Source organism: Pavona decussata, unplaced genomic scaffold (assembly GCF_977016875.1).
Source record: "Pavona decussata unplaced genomic scaffold, jaPavDecu1.1 SCAFFOLD_94, whole genome shotgun sequence".
NCBI classification, from domain to species: Eukaryota; Metazoa; Cnidaria; class Anthozoa; order Scleractinia; family Agariciidae; genus Pavona; species Pavona decussata.
This window is the reverse complement of record NW_028145511.1, coordinates 901,590-923,342: the sequence shown is the minus strand read 5'-3', so window position 1 is coordinate 923,342 and position 21,753 is coordinate 901,590. Positions and strand designations below refer to the sequence as shown.

At 38.6% G+C, this 21,753-nt stretch overlaps 1 protein-coding gene across 1 annotated transcript; it reads right to left on the bottom strand.

Annotated features, from left to right (window-relative positions):
• Window positions 1–2,707: 2,707 nt before the first annotated feature.
• LOC146473265 (uncharacterized) lies at window positions 2,708–17,792 on the bottom strand. Its single transcript, XM_085118640.1, has 3 exons — window positions 17,690–17,792; window positions 10,764–11,893; window positions 2,708–3,458 (listed from the first exon to the last, which is right to left on the bottom strand). The coding sequence occupies exons 2-3, from the start codon at window positions 11,879–11,881 to the stop codon at window positions 2,708–2,710; spliced, it is 1,869 nt and encodes a 622-aa protein (XP_084974766.1). The 5' UTR covers window positions 11,882–11,893; window positions 17,690–17,792.
• Between the last annotated feature and the right edge of the window lie 3,961 nt (window positions 17,793–21,753).

The window sequence follows — 21,753 nt, the reverse complement described above, 5'->3', positions numbered from 1 at the left end:
AGAAGCTACAAGGAATGATAACAGCATAACACCAAGAAAGTAAAACTTTGGTGTAGGCATAACAGACCAAAAAACTATGGTACAAGGGTCAAACACTGGAAGAAAGACAGACATATTAAACATGTCACTCCATTTTGCTACTGTCTTTAAGTAGTATCGTTTTCACTTGCAGAAATCTGTCATTATTTGAACAGGGTACATTATGTCTATAGAACTAGCACATAATTTTGACAATGAAAATACAGAAAATAGGCAATGCACATATGGCCATGTGCAACCAGTGTCCGTAAAGCGGGGTTGACGATGCATGAGAGTTTGTGACTCGGGAAACAGAAAAATGTCTGTTGTCCGTATTAACCGGTGTCTGTATTAAGTGGATTAATTTTAGAGAAAGTATATGAGGTTTTTGTCAGTACAAACAAAACTGTCCATAATATCTGGGTGTCCGTATTAAGCGGGTGTCCGTAGAGCAGGCTTCCACTGTACAGTAAGCGTTCCAACTGAATAGATCACATGGTAAGCTATGTAATTCTTTTTCTTTGAGAAAAGCCTAAATTTCACAAAATGGCAATTAAAGGCATTTTGTATTTTTTCAGTAAATAATTCCACCCCTTCATATTTAGAATGACTGATTATTGTTCTTAAAAACCTAAGTTTGTGAGGACAAAGGTCATTTTTCAGTCCAAAATTCCACCTTTGATTCATATAATTCTAATTACAAAACTTGAGGATGATCATACCAAAATAATACTGAAATGTAGAAGTTAATATGTAAAATTTCCATTATTTGCATACGCTTTTAATTTATTTTTCAACAGAACGAAAATTTGTTGTCTTAGAGCTGATTTCCATAATTTTATCGAGTATTACAGTCAGGTTAAAATTTAATAGGCGGATCTTATTTTATGTGTCTAGCTTAATTAGCATACATTAGCAAAAACGACAAAATTAACTAGAAATAAAAAAAATTAAATGCAAAAATTGAAAGAGCTCTGCTTACTTAGTACTCACTGAAAACTTGAGCATGATATGTTAAATAATTTTGTATAAATGAACTTTAAAAGGATCAGCATTTCACAAAGAATGGCTGGGTGGCAAGCCATTTTCTCTAAATTTCACAGGTTTTGAAAGGTGATCTCTATGACAAATTCAACATATCATCCCCAGGGGAAAGGAGGGTACTCATCAGGATTCTCGGTAGGGGTGTGCCGCGGGATTCTCCAAATCCTGACCCTATTTCAAACCAAAACATGCCATTTTCCACACCTGTCTTCAGACCTCTAAAACCCAAACCCATTTTCAGACCTTTGTTGTAACGTAATAGGCTTCTCTCCATAAATTAAAATTCAGCTTTTTAATGAGGCTTAGAGGACACCAACAAAGGAAACTGAATAATCATGTTTCTTTTAATTTCTGTTGTTTGTGTCTTCTAGGCCTCGCATTCAAGCTGAATTTTAATATTTTGAAAGGACCCTTCATATCAGTGCCGAAGTCAAAAATGGTAAAATTCACCTGAAAATTCAGCTTGAATGATATATTTTAAAATAATATACTTCTCTTTCTCATATATTCTTTCGGAGTTGAAAAGGCAAATTAATAGATACATTTATATGCTTATGTGCTTCCCTGGAGAATCAAACCCAATTTTAGACCATAATGGTCAAAATCTATACCCATAATGGCTCAAAAGCCAAACCCTTTGGGGCAGCACATGCCCATATAGCTCATATAGGGGAGTACCCCCCTCCCCAGGGCTTATCACCCTCATCGGGTAATTAACAAGTTTGACGTGCTCTTTTAGTTTATGTTGCCCATTTGCTTGTACCATGTTGTTTCATATCTACTAAAATGAACTTTAAATGGATCAGCATTTTACAAAGAATGGCTGGGTGGCAAGCCATTCTTACTAAATTTCACAGTTTGTGAAAGGTTATTTCTCTGACAGTATTCAACATACCACCCTCATTTGATATTCACCCTGATTAACAAGTCTGACATGCTCTAGTTTATGGTGTCATTTTTTTGTAATGTGTTGTTTCATATATGCTAAATGAGGTAAAATGTAAACAATGACGTCAACAAAGATTCTCTTATAGACATCCTGTTCCTGGCATTCTATCTAAAAACACTGTGGATCATTCATATTTTTTGAAAAAAATTTTAACCCGTGCCAGATAGAAGATCTGCATAACAACATTCACTGGAGCAAACTCTGAATGCTGAAAGTAAGAAATTTTCTGTGCCTAAGTACGGCCTTGAGTAACTTTTGTTTGAATGTATTAAAGGGAACTTCAGATTAGAGCACGTACGGTCGAACCAGTAATGTCCCCAGAATTGCAGCTCTTTCCAGCTGCATGTAAGTATATAAGGGGTCTCAGAGTCCCCGCCACTCTAAAAGTGACCCTGAAAAGAGTGGATACGCAGCTACGCAGATACAAAGTGGTCAATACCACCCCCTCTCCCCCAAAATACTATAGGGGCTACACAGCTGCGCGGCTCCGTGGCTACGCAGCTACATGGCTTCCGGCTACGTGGCTATGCGGCTACGTGGCTTCTCACATAAAGAACGAGGCATAGTCATACAGTCATATACTTCTAATTTTTGACGGTTTTCCTTCTGGGGAGGGGGTGGTGTTGACCACTTTGTATCTGCATAGCCACATAGCCACTCTTTTCAGGATTTACTTTTGGAATGGCGGGGTATTCTCTAGTTAAGCCAGTAACCTGCTTGTCGAAAACACTTGTGGCAAGTTTTGCACCTGTAAGGCTTTTCACCTGGGTGGACTCGTTCATGTCTCTTCAAGTCAGTCATATCCCTAAAACACTTGTCACAGGTTTTGCACTTAAAAGGCTTTTCGCCAGAATGAATTCTCTTGTGTATCTTTAAGTAACCTGCGTGTCGAAAACACTTGTCACAGGTTTTGCACTTGTAAGGCTTTTCGCCAGAGTGAATTCTCTCGTGCATCTTCAGGTTTCCCAGTTGGCTAAAACACTTGTCACAGGTTTTGCACTTGTAAGGCTTTTCGCCAGAGTGAATTCTCTCGTGTATCTTCAGGTTTCTCACATGGCTAAAACACTTGTTACAGGTTTTGCACTTGTAAGGCTTTTCGCCAGAGTGAATTTTCTCGTGCATCTTCAGGTTTCCCACAAGGCTAAAACACTTGTCACAGGTTTTGCACTTGTAAGGCTTTTCACAAGAGTGAATTCTCTTGTGCATCTTCAGGGTTCCCACTTGGCTAAAACACTTGTTACAGGTTTTGCACTTGTAAGGCTTTTCACCAGAGTGGATCCGTTCATGATTCTTTAAGTTGCCCGCCTGGTTAAAACACTTGTCACAGGTTTTGCACTTGTAAGGCTTTTCGCCAGAGTGAATTCTCTTGTGTATCTTTAGGTTACCCACTTGGTTAAAACACTTGTCACAGGTATTGCATTTGTAAGGCTTTTCCCAACAATGCATTCTTTGATGTACCTTCAAAATTGAATAAATGTTTATTAGTTTGTACCTAGCCACAAACACTGAAACCTGTCAAGAACACAGGCACCAAAGGTACGGAGGGAAATGTTTGCTTTTCTGGTGTTGTCTTTATAGAAAAAGTTCTATGGATTTCATTTTCATCTTTCTCAGACCAAGCGAAATGTCTGTTATCTTGAGGTGTTATACATTCATCAGTTGTTTTCAGCAACAGTTGTAAATAAACCCCCTTAGACAGCAGTGGGGTATTCTCTCATGCTGTTCCTCCAAGTGGTCAATGCTCAGCAAGCACAGTATGTATGTAACATTTCACAAATCATTATGCTTCAATTATAACCCAACAGGGGAGGTTATCCCTTATACAAGCTATATAGGTACAGGCGTCATTCAGGGTATGGCTTTTGAGCTCATTTTGTCGCAGACCGATTACAGATGTTTAACGTTTTGGTGTGAAAAGGAGAATAGATTTTAGAGGCAAGGTCTGATAATAGGTATTGGAAAAAATGTCCAGAGAACTGGGCGACACAAACCCACCAATAATTATTTAAAAAACCCCTCACTCCGCCCCCCCCCCCCCCCACCCTCCCCACCACTACCAGGGCAGCTGATATGTAAAGAAGCCCAATAATGTCACCTTGTCCTAAATGTTATCTCAAAATACGTTTTTGGGATTTAAGGGCAAGGAGAGATGCTTGTCATGTTATACATTCACAGGGCAATGTTTGTGATCTTCATTTTGTACAAGCCATTTTGCTACAAGGGATAAGTATTTCACATCCTCATAATTTGGAGTGGCCTCATGTTAGTGTTCAGTTTACCAAGAAAGGTGAGAAGGTTGTGACCAACTGTTTGTAAGAAGAAAATTATGACCCAACTTGTTTTAATGGATGGGTCAATAATATTACCAGCTTGCATTAGACAAAATGATTTATTCAAGAAAACTTTAGCCCAGGCCACCTAAACCTAAACCTGAGATATGATATTCACATAGTATTACTTAGTAACAAAATGTTTTACTTCCCAATATTTAAGAACCTAACACTAGAATGCTGTGCATTTTAATGCACTGGACCCACCCATCATGTTGATTTGCATGTCAGCAAAAGTATCAAACCAAAACAATGCATTCAATCATTTACAAATTTCATGTCTAAATGTCCAGAAATTTGGCTCTTAACTGCACAGGACAACTGAAGAAACCATCAAGGACAGATAAACACATTTTATTATAAATTTTTGAGTCTTTGTCTAGATACATACCACTGGGCAATTTCTCCCCGAGAAACTGACAAGGGTTGTTTCTGGTACTTAGTTTGGGTTGCCTGTTCTTTAACAAAGAGCCTGAGACTGATCCATAATCTTACCACCCTTAACATTTTTTTAAGTACAGTAAGCTTTCCAATAGATCATGTCTCAAGCTATGTAATTTTTTTCTTTGAAAATAGCAAAAATTTCACAAATTGGCAATGAATTTAAGAGAGAACGTCAAATAAAGGCGTTTTTTCTGTACATATTGCCAACCCTGAAGTATGCACATAATATTTAGAGTGACTGGCTATTGTTCTCAACTAAATTTGTGAGGGTAAAGGTCATTTTTCACTCCAAAATTCCACCTTTGATTCATATAATTCTAATAATTATTACAAAACTTGAGGATGATCATAATAAATGTAGAAGGTTACATATAAAAAATGTTCATAATTTCACACGTTTTTAATTTATTTTTTAACACAAAGACAATTTGCTGTCTTAGAGCTGATTTCCATAATTTTATCGAGTATTACAATCAAGTTAAAATTTAATAGGCGGATCTTATTTTATGTCTCGCCTAATTAGCATACATGAGCAAAAACGACAAAATTAACAAAAAAATAGATCCACCCTAAAATAGTAAAGAAAGAGAGCTCCGCCAACTTAGCACTCACTGAAAACTTGAGCATGATATGTTAAACAAAGAGTGGATGGGTGGCAAGCCATTCTTTCTAAATTTCCCAGGTTTTGAACGGTGATCTCTCTGACAATCATGTCACATGATCAAGTTATGCATTAAGGTGAAACGAGATCAAGTATTACAGTCAGGTTAAAATTTAATTGGCAGATCTTATGTTACGTATCTAGCAAAATTAGCATACATGAGCATAAACGACAAACTTAACTACAAATAATTTGCACCCTAAAAATTAAAGAGCTCTGCCAACTGAGTACTTGCTGAAAACTTGAGCATGATATGTTAAATAGTTTTGTATAAATGAACTTTAAAAGGATCAGCATTTTACAAAGAATGGCTGGGTGGTAAGCCATTCTTTATCAATTTAAAAGGTCTTCAAAGGTAATTTCACTGACAATATAACTTCACCAATATATATCAATATATCACCCTCTTTTGATATTCACCCTGATTAACAAATTATGTCCGACATGCTCTTTTAGTTTATGGTGTCATTTGTTTGTATTGTGATGTTCCATATATGCCAATAAGGCAAAATGTAAATGACGTCAACAAAGATTCCCATATTGACATTCTGTTCATGGCATTCTAGCCAAAAATACTGTGGATCATTCATATACCTGCTAACTCTCACACATTGTGCGTGAGTCTCACGCCTGCGGAGTAAAGACATCGATGTCATGCATCTGAAGGACAATTTCTCACACCTGACTACAGAAATCCGGACGAATTGTTCTAAAAAACTTCACTTCATTTCAGATTTGTGATGTATTATTTCATCTCTATTTATACAATAACAATCACAAAAGCTTTCAAATGCAGGGTGCAAAGAAAGTCAGCTTTACAGCTTGCCCTTCGGGCAAGCTGTGGCTAGCATGTACTAGCCCGAAAGTCATTTTAACTAGCCTGAAAAAAAAAAAAATCACAAGACGCTTAAGTAGTATTAATTTATTCAGTACATGTTTTAATTACATAATTATTAATTACACAACTAGATAATTAGTTAGCTGCTTTGTTAAAATTGACAATCCACCATAATTTAACAAAACCTTTAATTAACAATAAAAGTTTGCCTGGTAAGAAACTTAACACATTGGCACAATGATTAACTCTTAATTTTAGGTCATGAATGCCTTTGTCTTTCTTTCATTATAAATGTCAACTGGTAATTAAATGATGGAGTAAAGAAGGTGAAACATGCAGGTGAAACAAGCAGGAAGAAGTTCCAAAAAACTTGCAATATTGTTTTTCCTAAACACAATATAACACATCTAACTGACTAGTTAACCTCTAATTTCTACATGTAAATTAACTAGAAGCTGTATTTCCTAGCTGTTCAAAGTCTCATTACATTTTGTAAACATTAAAACATACATGAACCAGATACTAAAAGTAAACGGTCTCATGAAGAAACAAGTGATGAATATGTATGATCTCAGCACGTGCAACAAGTGGATGACTAACATACATCTTGCAATTTGGAATTAATCTACGACATCTTCTGAGAAAAACTAGTTTGAAACTAAACAAATTCCCACTAGCCACGCTAACACAACAACAAGGAAAGCTGCCGACAACAGCGCAGTCAGAACTTGATTGGCATTTTGCCGCCAAAAACTATTTCCCGCCAGAAAATGTCTTCAGCTGAAAGGAGCACTTTGTTCACTGCTAATCATAAATTTTTGCATAAAACTTGACATCTTTCATCATACATACATACATGTTATTTCATATTTTTGCTTTTCATTCAAAAGTATTACATCAAGTAGATTAGTTTTCTGAAAAGAAAAAGTGTGGCTGTCAGATTTCACGCGAAAGTCCAAAGTTCCATGTCACGCATCAGTGCCGTCGTAAACAAAATTATGCAAATTTACAATTTACAATTTACATCTGATAGTTTATGGGAAAGCAATAGGACGTGATTGATAAATTTTCATCAACTGTTTAATACATACTGTAGAATTCATTGCAATGCATGAACGAAACTGAATTTACCGGAGTACAGGATCAGTACAGGATCAAGTCTTTTTGGTACGTTCATTGAATAATGAAGCATAATAAATACAGACAACTAGCTTTCTTTGAAATAATTCTTATTTAGCAAGAGTAAGTCATATTTCAAATTATTTTTGCTTGAAGATTGCGTGGACAAGACTACAAAGGAAAAATTTCACGCATTTATATGTCATGCATGAAATGCAATCCGATACTTTTTTCAAAGGATTTCCCTTTGTGAGATCAGCTTGAAGAAAGGCTTTCGGTTCACATAAATCTACCTGGAAGTTAAAAAAGTATGTCTTACCGTAATTTTTTAATTTTAATTCCCAAAAAACTTCACTTGCCCATTGGGCAAGTGATGGTCAGAATCCACTAGCCCGATTGCAAAATCCACTAGCCCCAGGCTATCGGACACGACTTTCTTTGCACGCTGAAATGTCTAAAATCCGTTTGAATCGTAAGAGTTCAAAGGTCGTCGGAATATCTTCGGACATTTTCTGAAACGTTCGGAAGTCTTCGGAAGTGGCTCGGACGTTTTTGGAAATCCCAGACAGAACGAGACAAAAATCTCACGCGTTTGACTCAGAAAAAGTTGGCAGGTATACATTCATATTTTTTTAACACATTGTAACCCATGCCACATAGAATATCTGCATAACAAACATTCAATGGAACAAGATCTGAATACTGAAAGTAGGAAATTCTCCATAAAGTATGGCCTCAAGTAACTTTAGTTTGAATGTTTAAGGGAACTTCAGATCTGAGCATCTACGAACTAGTAATGCCCCCAGAATACCAGCTCCTTCCAGTTGCATGCCAGCATATAAGGGGAACCTACATATACCACTGGTATGGCAAGTGATTATCTAAACTACACAAACTAGATTTGAGAAGTTGTACTTGCCTCAAACTCGCACCCATGCGAGCATGCATGTACCATGCGACAAAGCTCTTGGATTTAAATGACAATCTGTTGTCAAAATAAGAATGTAACCGAGTTGCAGGATGGCCTCTGCAGGTATTAACTTATACGGAAAAAAGGGATTCTTCACACAATGACTGTAATGTGGTCATTCAACATCCTGTCGTAAACAAGTAGTATGAAAGCTTACGTGTGGCTTAACAGGGAGCCAGACACAAAATGGCGGCCTTATCAAAACCTGTTATTCACAGACTTCTGACTTTATAGTATACTAGTGCAACATGGATAGCACGAAATCCTTACCTAAGTCACTAAAAGTTTTTCTTGCCTTCAAAGATGAAGACTTTCACAACTTTGTTTTTTTTCCTCAAGGACAAAAAAGATATTTTTGCTCGCGCTGGAATGATGGAATATCCTGAAATCGACAACCACTAGCACCCAGTCTCTTCTCGTTTTTCTCAATTAAACATGCAATGCATACTGGTTTGCCTGTACTGAATATTACTTTTGAAGGTGATACCATAAAATTACGACGATGAATGGTACATTGAGGGAACTAACGAACCAGAATACGCAAAAGAAAACAGAACTAGACAGTAGTACATGCAATAAAAGTACTGTGACAATATTTGAGATACACAGAATCACGCAAGGTTCGTGTGTTCTTGTGACCGCAAACGCCTAATGTGTGTTGGGCGTCACGCTGCACTAACCGCATTTTACAGTCTAGGTTGTAAAACTTTATTTTTACTGCCAAGCCCTACCATCTGCGAAGCGGCACAAACTTCATCCAAAATTAGACCCTGCTTGATAATATAGACCCTGTTAAATCACGGATTTTTCTTTTTTCAGCAAAGTGTAAACGCAATGCAAACAACAGCATAGACTTTCTCAGAGTCCGTTTTTGTGGGATTCCAGTGTCGTCCCTTTATCGCGACTTCGTCACTCGTTTCTCTCCCTTTTCGGCGTGCATAAAAAGACGACTTTGGGCAATTCTAACAACAGCACTGAATTACAACTTGTAACTTTCCGAGAAGACAAGTTACAAACAGTAACTTATTTCACAACACTGAAAACTGTAAGAGACAAGTCCAGTTTGGGGCTGGCACTTTAAAATTATTTTACTAACAGCTTTTGTTTAATTCCCGTCCACCACAGCGCAACTTTATCCGACTCTTTTCAAGGTGGCAAGGTCGCGTGTTATTATTTGTATCCACCGTAAACATATTTTCAAAGGTCTCCAAACCCGCTTTGCAATTTTTTGACGGTACGATTCCTCCTTCAAGCCATCAATTTTTTTTGCAGGAAGGATAAAAGGCAATTATATTAATTAAAATTATTTCAAAACGATAAAAGTACTGCATAGACGTCAATAAATCGTTGCAATCAACCCAAAGTGTTTGAGTACAGTTGTACAATAGCGGTCTATTTTGGTGTTTGTATGTTCCTTCTACTGTGGATCCCTTGATTAAAAAAAATCCAGACGCCCCTTACACAAAGGTTTCAATGGAAAAATAGGTTTTATTTTTATTATAAACATAACTACTAGACGTCATTTATGCCACTTATACAATACTACTTCTTAGTTGTCTATCAAATGGTTCTCCTCGATTTTTCATAGGTGTTTCTACAGAAAAAACAGTTTCTTGCATAACTCAGGCGCCAAAAGATTAAAACAAGTCAACGAATCAAACAAAAAACGGCAAGCAAGGGTTGGTTAAACATTAATTTCTTAACGATAAAATGAAGGTGGACCTTTGACGACAAGAGGAATGCCTAAAAGCACCAACAACAAGAACCGAACGTAGATACACTGCAATTCTCCATTGCATTTTAGTTATTTAAAATCAAGATAACACCAACACCCAAATAAATTGACAGAAAACCCAACGGAACGCGAAAAATACAATGGGCCACCCACAACATTACACTGCAAAAAATTCCAAACTATCCCAAATACTCTGTCGAAGTGTGATTTAGCTACACAAAAACACAGAACAACAGACAGAACAGAACAGACATCAAACAGAACAACAGATGCAAATAAGGTCTAGTCCGTTGCAGCGGAGGGTAATTCTTCTTCTCTTCTCATGTGATTGTCATAGTGTTGAAGAAGTAAAGATTCATTGGAAAGTTCCATTTGGCAAATCCAACAGCTAAAATCTCTACCTATTTCGGGTTTAACTACAAGAGTGTGGGCTGGTGATGATATATCACAATCACCACGTGCGCCATATATGTTAACGTTGTGGAATGTATGAGTGAATTCTCTTGTGTGAATTCTCTTGTGTATCTTTAAGTAACCCGCTTGTCGAAAACACTTGTCGCAAGTTTTGCACCTGTAAGGCTTTTCACCTGTGTGGATTCGTTCATGTCTCTTCAAGTCAGTCATATCCCTAAAACACTTCTCACATGTTTTGCACTTGCAAGGCTTTTCGCCAGAGTGAATTCTCTCGTGTATCTTTAAGTAACCCGCTTGTCGAAAACACTTGTCGCAAGTTTTGCACCTGTAAGGCTTTTCACCTGAGTGGATTCGTTCATGTCTCTTTAAGTCATTCATATCCCTAAAACACTTGTCACAGGTTTTGCACTTGTAAGGCTTTTCGCCAGAGTGAATTCTCTCGTGTATCTTTAAGTAACCTGCTTGTCGAAAACACTTGTGGCAAGTTTTGCACCTGTAAGGCTTTTCACCTGAGTGGATTCGTTCATGTCTCTTTAAGTCATTCATATCCCTAAAACACTTGTCACAGGTTTTGCACTTGTAAGGCTTTTCGCCAGAGTGAATTCTCTCGTGTATCTTCAGGGTTCCCACTTGGCTAAAGCACTTGTCACAGGTTTTGCAGTTGTAAGGCTTTTCGTCAGAGTGAATTCTCTCGTGTATCTTTAAGTAACCTGCTTGTCGAAAACACTTGTGGCAAGTTTTGCACCTGTAAGGCTTTTCACCTGAGTGGATTCGTTCATGTCTCTTCAAGTCATTCATATCCCTAAAACACTTGTCACAGGTTTTGCACTTGTAAGGCTTTTCGCCAGAGTGAATTCTCTCGTGTATCTTTAAGTAACCCGCTTGTCGAAAACACTTGTCGCAAGTTTTGCACCTGTAAGGCTTTTCACCTGAGTGGATTCGTTCATGTCTCTTTAAGTCATTCATATCCTTAAAACACTTGTCACAGGTTTTGCACTTGTAAGGCTTTTCACCAGAGTGAATTCTCTCGTGTATCTTCAGGGTTCCCACTTGGCCAAAACACTTGTCACAAGATTTACACTTGTAAGGCTTTCCACCAGAGTGGATTCTCTCGTGTGTCTTTAGGTTTCCCACTTGGCTAAAGCAGTTGTCACAAGTTTTGCACTTGTAAGGCTTTTCGTCAGAGTGAATTCTCATGTGTATCTTCAGGGTTCCCACTTGGCTAAAACACTTGTCACAAGTTTTGCACTTGTATTGCTTTTCGTTATAGTGAATTCTCTCGTGTATCTTTAGGGTTCCCACTCGCTTAAAACACTTGTCGCAGGTACTGCATTTGCAAGGCTTTTCTCCAGAATGCATTAGTTCATGTATCTTTAAAAGTGAAGAAATGTTCATAAGTTAGTACCTAGCCACAAACACTAAAACCCACCAAGAACACAGACACCAAAGGTACAGAGAAAAATGGTTTTTTTGTCCTGGTATTATCTTTATAGAAAACGTTCTACGGATTTCATTTTGATCTGTCTCAGACAAAGTGAAATGTCTGTAATCTGGAGGTGTCTGTAATGCATTCATCAGGCAGTTATTTTCAGTAACGGCCATTAACCCCTTAGACACCAGTGGGGAATTCTCTCATGCTGTTCCTCCCACTTGTCGTTAGGGAACTTAAGCACCGGACGTTTTTGGGGCGACGGCGACGTCTACAAACGAGCCAGCCTGGGTAAGAGGGCGCCGTCGTTCCCGCCAAAATCCAAACTTAAGCAAAGAGGTGTTTTTGCGACGGCAACCCTTTCGAAAACTGCATCGAAAGCTTGAGAAGACCTCTGTGAAAAATGTCTTCTCGTGAAACAATAGAGATGCTGTTCGGCTAGCATATGATGGTAAAATAATTTCTGATGAAGAATTCTTGGTCTTGTGGGAGAGCTGCCGTTCCAAGAACCCAGATTTTCCGCACAGTTCGTATGCAAGATTTGATCTTGAAGACATCAACGAAGCCGAATGTTTGGCAGAGTTCAGAGTCGATTATCGAGCTTGTTCAATCTTTCCTGGATTGACTCCCAGATTTTGCCACGGTCTGGACTGCCCTTCTTGAACTGAAACAATTCGCTAGCAATCATTTAACGCAACAGGAGAATGTCGTGGTCATCTGTCAGTTCCATTACAGGTTGTTTTTAGATAGCCATCTTCACGCTAGAGGCTTAAAAGTTCAAAAAATGACTGTAAATACTTGACAATTACTCGTACAAGCGCCAACACGATAGAATAATATTTTAAGCATCGATAAGTACAAAACATTGAGGGCAAAATGATATAAAGGAACGAAAATCATGAAGGCGAAACTCACGTTTTACACGCGACGTCAAAATAAGCAAAACAAAGTCGGCGCCGAGTCGCGACGGCTGACCATGTCGGCGGGAAACGTGGATCGGAAGTAAATTTGACTTCCGGTCGCCGTCGCCCCGTAGAAAACGTCTGGTGCTTAAGTTCCCTAATGCCTAGCAAGTACAGTATGTATGTCACATTTCACAAATCATTATGCTTGAATTCTAACCCAACAAGGGGAGGTTATCCCCTATACAAGCTACATAGGTACAGGCCGCTTCCAAGATATGGTTTTTAGTTCATTTGGTCTAAAACCGATTACAGGTATTAAATATTTTGGTCTGAAGAGGAGAATAGATTTTAGGTGCAAAGTCTGATAATAGGTATTGGAAAATATATTAAGAGAATTGGGCGACACAAACCCACTAAAAATTGCCAGGAAAACCCTCCCCCCACTGCCAGGGCAACTGATATCTAAACAACCCAATAGTGTATCCTAGTGTTCAGGGCTAGAAGACATGCTTAACATTTTATACATTGACACAGCAGTGACTTGTGCTTGTGTCCTTCATTTTGTACCAGCCATTTTTCCACTAGGCATATGTATTTCACACCCTCATAATATTTGTAGTGGCCTCCTACATGTTAGTGTTCAATTCACCACCAAAGGTGAGAAGGTCGTGACCAACTGACTGTAAGAAAAAAATTATATAGAGGATATTATATAGAGGCACAAAGATATGAATTTAATTTTCGAGTGGTAAAATATTGTTTTTAAGACGAGATAATAAAATTCATATCTTCAAGCCACCATGTAATTTTCTTTTTATTATATAGACAAATCTTTTGCTCCCCATTCTTCACCCACTGTTTGCATAAACAGCTGTGAAAAAGCAGGAAATGACGTCATCAATATCTTCACTATTGAGGATATGGAAAAAAATAGACCACTTCGGTCCCAAATGTAGTTTTGTATGAATTTTACGAGTGCTGTATTTTCCAGTAAAACACTTGTGACTCTGGGCACGGGCACTGCCTCCAAGGCTAGCAAACTTGGGCACTGTTCCTGGGCACAGGCATGGTCTGAACAGGATTTTGTCATTTCCCGCATTTTTTCCCCATGCCTCCTTACAATACAGTAAACAAAATGGCGGACTCTAAATTGACGAACGACAACACGATTGCTCCTTGGGACCAAGGAGTTTGAACATCATCCTTTTTAGTGCCCGAACACAGAGCTCTGGCACTGACACCTAGTCTGAATCGGGGGTATAAAGATTTACCAAAAACCGCTAATTAGTCGCAGTTATTAGCAACACCTGAGTCTCAGGTTTCAGATTTGACAAATTTCACAATTTGGCAACGAATTTAAAAGAGAATGTCAAATAAAAGAATTTTGTATTTTTTCTGTAAATAATTTCACCCCTTCATATATAGAATGACTGACTATTGTTCTCTAAAAACTAAGTTTGTGAGAAAAGAGGTCATTTTCCAGTCCAAAATTCCACCTTTGATTCATTTAATTCTTATTACAAAACTTGAGGATGATCATACCGAAATAATATTGAAATGTAGAAGTAAACAATTAAATTTTCCATAATTTGCACACACTTTTAATTTATTTTTCAACACAAAGAAAATTTGCTGTCTTAGAGCTGATTTCCATAATTTTATCGAGTATTACAGTTACGTTAAAATTTAATAGCCGGATCTTATTTTATGTGTCTAGCTTACTTAGCATACATTAGCAAAACTGACAAAATTAACTAGAAATAAATACACCCTAAAAATTTGAAGAGCTCGGCCAACTTAGCACTCACTGAAAACTTGAGCATGATATGTTAAAATTAATAGTTTTGTATAAATGAACTTTAAAAGGATCAGCATTTTACAAAGAATTGCTGGGTGGCAAGCCATTCTTTCTAAATTTCACAGGTTTTGAAAGGCTATCTCTCTGACAAAATTCAACATATCATCCTCGGGGGAGAGGGGTGGGGTACTCCTTGGAATTCTCGATAGGAGTGTGCCCCCCGATTCTCCAAATCCTGACCGTATTTCAGACCAAAACATGCCATTTTCCACACCTGTCTTCAGACCTGGCCTCTAAAACCCAAACCCGTTTTCAGACCTTTGTTTTAACATAGTAGGCTTCTCTCCATATATTAAAATTCAGCTTTTTAATGAGGCTTAGACAACACAAACAAAGGAAACTAAATAATCACGTTTTTTTTAATTTCTGTTGTTTGTGTCTTCTAGGACTCGCATTCAAGCTGAATTTTAATACTTTGAAAGGACCCTTCACCTCAGTGCCAAAGTCAAAAATTGGTAAACTTTACCTGAAAATTCAGCTCGAATGATATATTTTGGATACTTCTCTTTCTCTACAGTTCATTTGGAGTTGAAAAGACAAATTAATAGATACATTTATACACTCTTGTGCTTCCCTGGAGAATCATACCCAATTTTAAACCATAATGGTCAAAATCTATACCCATTTTTAGACCAAAATGGGTCAAAAACCATACCCTTTGGGGCAGCACATACTACGAAAACCACCAATGCGTGGTATAGGACCAAATTTTTGTATCACTGCCCCGCCCACTTTCGTTAACAAATTCCACAAATTCCTGGATACTGGCGGTGGGCGGCAACTTTGCGCGTTTTTTTTACTAGTAAAAACAAACACAAGAGCCGTTGTTGCGATGGCGGAAGCTACCAGTAAACGAGGTAGATGTTAAATCAAAGGGAGACCTCTTCAACTTGATTTGAGAAGAAAAATAGTAGAAGATATTGTGGAAGACGGCGGTGAAATTGTAACTGGCTTTTTCCCCGGAAATTTCTCAGCCATTGCTGAAAGAAACAGGGTCAAATTCGATACTGTGCGGAAAATTTGGAGAGAAGTGGTAGAAAAAGGCATACAGGAATCACAAAAACGCGTGCAGCTGGCGTAAAAGAAATTCAGCAGGATGATATTGACTTTGTAAGATTTCTAAAGACTGATGGAGCTTCAATGACTGCTGGTAGTTGTATAAGCATACATATGAGCATTGTAACATTGCTGCAGGAACATCAAATACAGCTATTTGGCGAGTACTCCGAAACAACATGACCGATGGAAAATGGACCTGAAAAAAGCTAACAAGGCCCGTTTAACCTCCTCTGTACTCATAAAAATCTTTATCCATTTTCCACTGGGACCCGCAATTTTAAAGACGTATCTTTCCATGATTTTAGCGATGTTTTTCTACTAGTACAATAGAAACAGCGCCAAGCAGCGACACTTCAGACAAGCAGCTAGGCGACACTTCAATGGCGGCAAAGTCACGGGGCCCCAAGAATTTATGGAATTTGTTAACGAAAGTGGGCGGGGTGATGATACGAAAATTTGGTCCCATTCCACACATCGGTGGATTTCGTAGTACCCATATAGCTTATATAGGGAAGTACCCCCTCCCTGGGGCTTATCACCCTCATCTAATAATTAAAAAGTCTGATGTGCTCTTTTAGTTTATGGTACCCATTTGTTTGTACCATGTTGTTTCATATCTACTAAAATGAACCTTAAAAGGATCAGCATTTTACAAAGAATGGCTGGGTGCGAAGCCATTCTTATTAAATTTCACAGTTTTTGAAACCTTATTTCTCTGACAATATTCAACATATCACCCTTGGCCCTATGCCCCACTGGGGGCTCAAAGGACTAAGAGAGAGAGAGAGAGACCCTCATCTGAAAGTCACCCTGATAAACAAGTCCGACATGCTCTAGTTTATGGTGTCATTTGTTTGTATTGTGTTGTTTCACATATGCTAAATGAGGTAAAATGTAAACAATGATGTCAACAGAGATTCTCTTATAGACATCCAGCTCTTAATGGCATTCAAGCCAAAAATTCTGGGGATCATTCATATTTTTGAACACATTTATTACCCATGCCAGATAGATGATCTGCATAACAAACATTCACTGGAGCAAGGTCTGAAATTATGTAGGAAATACGCTGTGCATACACGTGTATAAGTACGACCTCGAGTAACTTTTGTTTGAATGTATTAAAAGGAACTTCAGATTTGAGCACTTACGGTCGAACCAGTAATGTCCCCAGAATTGCAGCTCTTTCCAGTTTGCATGCCAGCATATAAGAAGACCCTACATATACCACTGGTATGGCAAATGATTATCTAAACGACGCAAACTAGATCTGAGAAGTTGTACTTGCCTCAAACTCGCCCGGGGGGGGGGGGGGGGGGTGGGGGTACTTCCTTATAACAGGCTAATGGGGATGTGCCGCTGGATGCGGTCGCGTTTTCACAACTGGATTGACTAGAATGGGGTTGCATTTTCAATAGAGTTACTAGGTTGGGGTCGCACATTTTCGGATTTTTGGGGTAAGAAAATTCTATTAAGTAGGGATTCAAAATGGTCTCGGTTGTTTATTAAATGTAACAATCACCTGGCATTACATTCCGTTCTTGAAAGTAGATGCATAAATAGAAAGTGACTTAGTTGGGATCACGAAAATTACATTTTCCCAAAAAGTGACTAAGATGGGGTCTATAACTGGCCACAAAATAGACTATAATGGGGTAGGGTCTCTGAGAGGCCAGCGGCACATACCCAGCAAAACTGAACCCAAGTATCCCCCCCCCCCCCGGGTATAATAGCTCATATACCATGGCCACTAAGCAAATCAAAACCCTAACAAACAGTAGGAAAGCTTGCATGTAGGGAGACTGCATGCAAAATGGCGGCCTTATCAAAACCTGTTACTTTAAGACTTCTGATTAATGGTAGTGAAACATGGATGGCACGAAATCCTTACCTAAGTCACTTTAAGATCTTCTTACCTTAAAAGATGAAAACTTTCACTGAACTTGTGTTTTTTCCCCAAGGACAAAAGGTTTTTTCTGCTCGCTGGAATCAGTGCGCTGGAATGATTATGGAACATTGTGAAATCGACAACCGGTAGCGCCCAGTCTCTTTTCGTTTTTCTCAGTAAGGCATGCAATGCATGCAGGTTTGTTTGTACCGAATATAATAAGCAGGAGCCACAATCAGGGATGGAGACCGTAAGCGTGGGGTCCACGCGTCCCCATGTGTTGTACCAAAAAATCTATAGAGAGTATGCACTGTCACGCAGTAAAAAAATAAATCGAAAACCATCCAGTGGAAAAAATTGCGCCACCCTTCACATCATAAACCCGCGCGGATACACGCAAATTTGCGTGGGGCTACTAACTTATATGGAAAATGGAAGAGAAAGTCCAGTTCGGTTTCGACAAAATTACATGACTTTTAAATACTTTGAATGTGAAAACAACTTTTTAGGCTCTCTACATTTTATTAGCCTTTACACGTTTAAGTTCCCACGTCTAACCTTACTAAACTGCAGCTGTGAACTAAAGCATTGGGGACAACTTCAGGAAATTCTCCTGACTGAGTAGAAAACATTAAACCTTAGACAGTACAAATATAAGATATTCTCCGCGATGATGATATATATAAACTTAAATTTTATTCGAGAAATCAGCTTCAACTATATATGTAAATCCTTGCCTGAGGAGACGAATTAAGGCCATCGTCTTAAACGTTTTCTAGTGACTACGCGCTCACTGGCATAAATATTCCGCGCTTCCACCAAATTTTGTAAACTGTCATTTTACGAGCATATGGTCTTACGTAATAAGCCGGCCAAAGTTGAGCATAAAAAAAACTTTCAATGCCAGGTGCCTGTGAAGCAGGTAATGGTTGAACAAGTTAGGGATTACCGAGCGAAAGGTTAAAAAGAATTCAGTTTATTGTCAGAAAACCCTTAGTCAAACTAAAAGCTGTCGAATTGAGCAGATTTCGTTCACAGATCAGTGCCAAATTTTTCAACATCGGTCAGAAGTGAATTTCTCGATTATTTTTTTTTGCCGAAAATCTTACTGCTTCTTATGACGGCTGTTGGCTTACTGCTTTCAAGAAGTATTTAAAACGCGTAAGACTTTATATTAATGTTCATTCGTTTATTAGTTGCTGATTTCTATGGCCATCCAAGAAACAAGAAAGCTGTAAACACGTTCTCATCTGTTTTTAAACTCTTTTCTTTTTTCAAGTTCGCATGATAAATGTCCTCCACACCAACTGACAACTTTAAGGTGGGGGTAAACGTGAATTTGAATGGAATTTTTAGAGGTTTGAAGAAGAGTTAAGAGAAAGAAAATGATTTTTAAAACACCAACAGACAGTTGATACCCACGTAAGAGCACCCCAGGTTTCTAGTGGACTAACTTGGTATCCGTCTATTAATTATCAACTACAAATTCTAATTTTAAAACCTCACTAAATCTTCAATATTTCTTATTTCTCTTAATTTTACCAATCCTTCTAGAAAAACTAACTCCTCCCAAATATACCCAAACTTCACCGAAAAATTCACAAAACACCCAACAACATTGATTTCCGTTTTAAGCAGAGAGATTTTGGATTGCTTGAAACGTGAACGAGATATTTCCATGAAACCGATTTTAATCGGCATGAAAACGGCCTTCAGGTTTACCCCCGCCTTAACATCAAAATAAGTTAATAATTCGCAAAATGCCTCCGGCAGTACTTTTAAAGAACTGAAAAGGTGAAACAAAACTACTAGCAGACAAACGACACTGAAGTATTCATGCATGTCCGCGGGAGTGAAAACAAATATTGGGATAAAAATGTCAGAAGAGATTTTTTACCTTATTTTGAAGTATTCATCCTCTCTTGCTAAAACTCAGAAACCAAACCAAATGTTTCAACTCGGTGTCGGCCACAGTCAAATGCATCCTCCACTGTTTTATATCCCGGCATCAGTAATAGGCTTTGTTTATAGCCAAAAAACCGGCTGCGGTTTTATGCACCTATCATCGGCCATCCCCTGGGGGGATCCCCGGGCAAGGGAGGGAACTTTGTTAAGGATCCTGTCGAAGTTCGTAATCCCCCCCACCCCTTAATGGGGACAACGAGTAGTCAATGTTAGGAAATTCCCCCTGCCAGACAGGTATAACTTTGAACAGTATGAAACCACAGTAAACCTGAGACTACAAAATTAAATATTAAGATGACCCACACAGCTCACCTGACTAGAAAACAGTACTTGACTTAAAAATAATAAGCAACTGTGTTCATATCAATTAAAATTATACGTGTTCATTTATTCATAACTGCTGCCAACACTACAATACAAAAGAGGTTATTTTTTTTACATGGTTTTCACACAATTTCAACATTTCATTTTGCTGCACGGCCAGCTTATCAATACTATGTGTAAAATCGTGGGGCTTATACACAGTACCACTGCCAACCTCGTTCCCAGGGTCTCTCCTCTTCAGGTTGTACCTCTGCTATGTTGGCTTGGACTTTCATGGAATGTTTATAACAATACTGACGGCTATTTGAGTCAAGTAAATTCTCTATAATTAAATCGTCACATGTTAAGAATTTGCAGACATCAATAGATTGAAAACATTAGCAAAAGAGTTGCACAGACTTGTTACTCTTGGTGTACAAAGCCCCGTGTTTTCCCCATGGTGCAAGGCTTTTGAAAACCAAACCTCTCCAACTTCACTTTTATCAGCACTGAGACACACGTACCATCCCCGTGGTACGTGGTATGGCCAATACTGTACGCATGCGCACAACAATATCACCCGAGCATGCAGTGGCAGCCATGGACAGTTGTATTGCCGGCTCATCAGCATGGCATAGCCGTCGGGTCAAAGAGCAGGGGTTAACCCGCGTATCAGAGACCCTTTACTGCCGAGGTCCTGGGTAAAATAATCATTCAAATATCCCAGGAAGTCCCCATATAAAGTTGTATTTTCCCGGGTCCCCTCCTCCCCCCCCCCCGGGGATGGCCTATGATAGGTGCATTACGAATGTGAGAAGGTATAATTTTTAGCGTATTTTTTTTCCCGATTAGAAATTAAAGTCCATCCAAATTTTCCTTGCATGGCCACGGAACTTGATTCCAAGCAGCAAAAAGCTCTTTTTCCAGTTCAACATGAGCAAAAAAAAACAGTGAAAGCTGACAGAGTTCAATATGGAGGTTGCGAAAACTGCGTAACAACTTTGCAGCGTCATAAGTTTCCACAACTGTTTAGACTTTCTCCAACAACAAATAATTGAACTTTTTATATTTTCTGGTACTATTTCAGTGAACCATATCATACTGGCAAAAGTGACACGGAAAGCAGCTGAGAAAAACTTAAGTTAAAAAGGTCCTTACGTACATATGCGTAAAGTGTAAGCTTTTTTCATTCATTCAACTGTCAGCAACGCACGCAGCGCCACCGTTTTGGCGCCTTTTTGACTTTAATGTGAGAGTCATGTGATCAATAGGCCGCTTATTCTAACTTTCCCCGTTTTTCTTTCAATTGTTACCTCTTCGTTGCGAGAGTCTAATTCCTTAAATGTGGGCACTAAGGAGATATTCTCTGCCAACAATTTTAAAATTTGGACGCCATTTTGAACGGGTTGGAAAAAAAATTCAATTCTCCAAGCGCGATCCTGGCCATTTACGCGCGTGCGCGCACGTGCTTATAGCGCATCTTTTTCTAAAAAGAGATTTTTTGGTACAACACATGGGGACAAGTGCACAAGTCAAAATGGCATCTCGTTACGGTCTCCATCCCTGATTATGGCTCCTGGTTGAAACGTTACTCTCAAAACAAAAAAAGCGGGGGGGGGGGGGGTCTTCGTTTTCAAGTTTTGGGGTCTTTGGGGGTCTTCGTTTTCAAGAACCCCATAATGAGAGGTGATGTGATTGTAGAGGTAATCTCCTGAGAGGTCCTTAAGTTGAGGTCCCGAGGCAATCCTAGTGAGGGACATTTCTGTGATGCGCCGTGAATCTTAACTTAATTTTTTGTCCGGCTGTGAATGTCTTGTTAACACG

What these genes read in the sequence shown, in the direction of transcription:
- LOC146473265 (XM_085118640.1), bottom strand. Translation starts at nt 11,881, where the DNA reads ATGCATTCTGGAGAAAAGCCTTGCAAATGCAGTACCTGCGACAAGTGT. An exon ending in TCTGGCGAAAAGCCTTGCAA is followed by an intron (nt 3,459 to 10,763) that starts GTGCAAAACATG and finishes GGTACATCAAAG; the next exon opens with AATGCATTGTTGGGAAAAGC.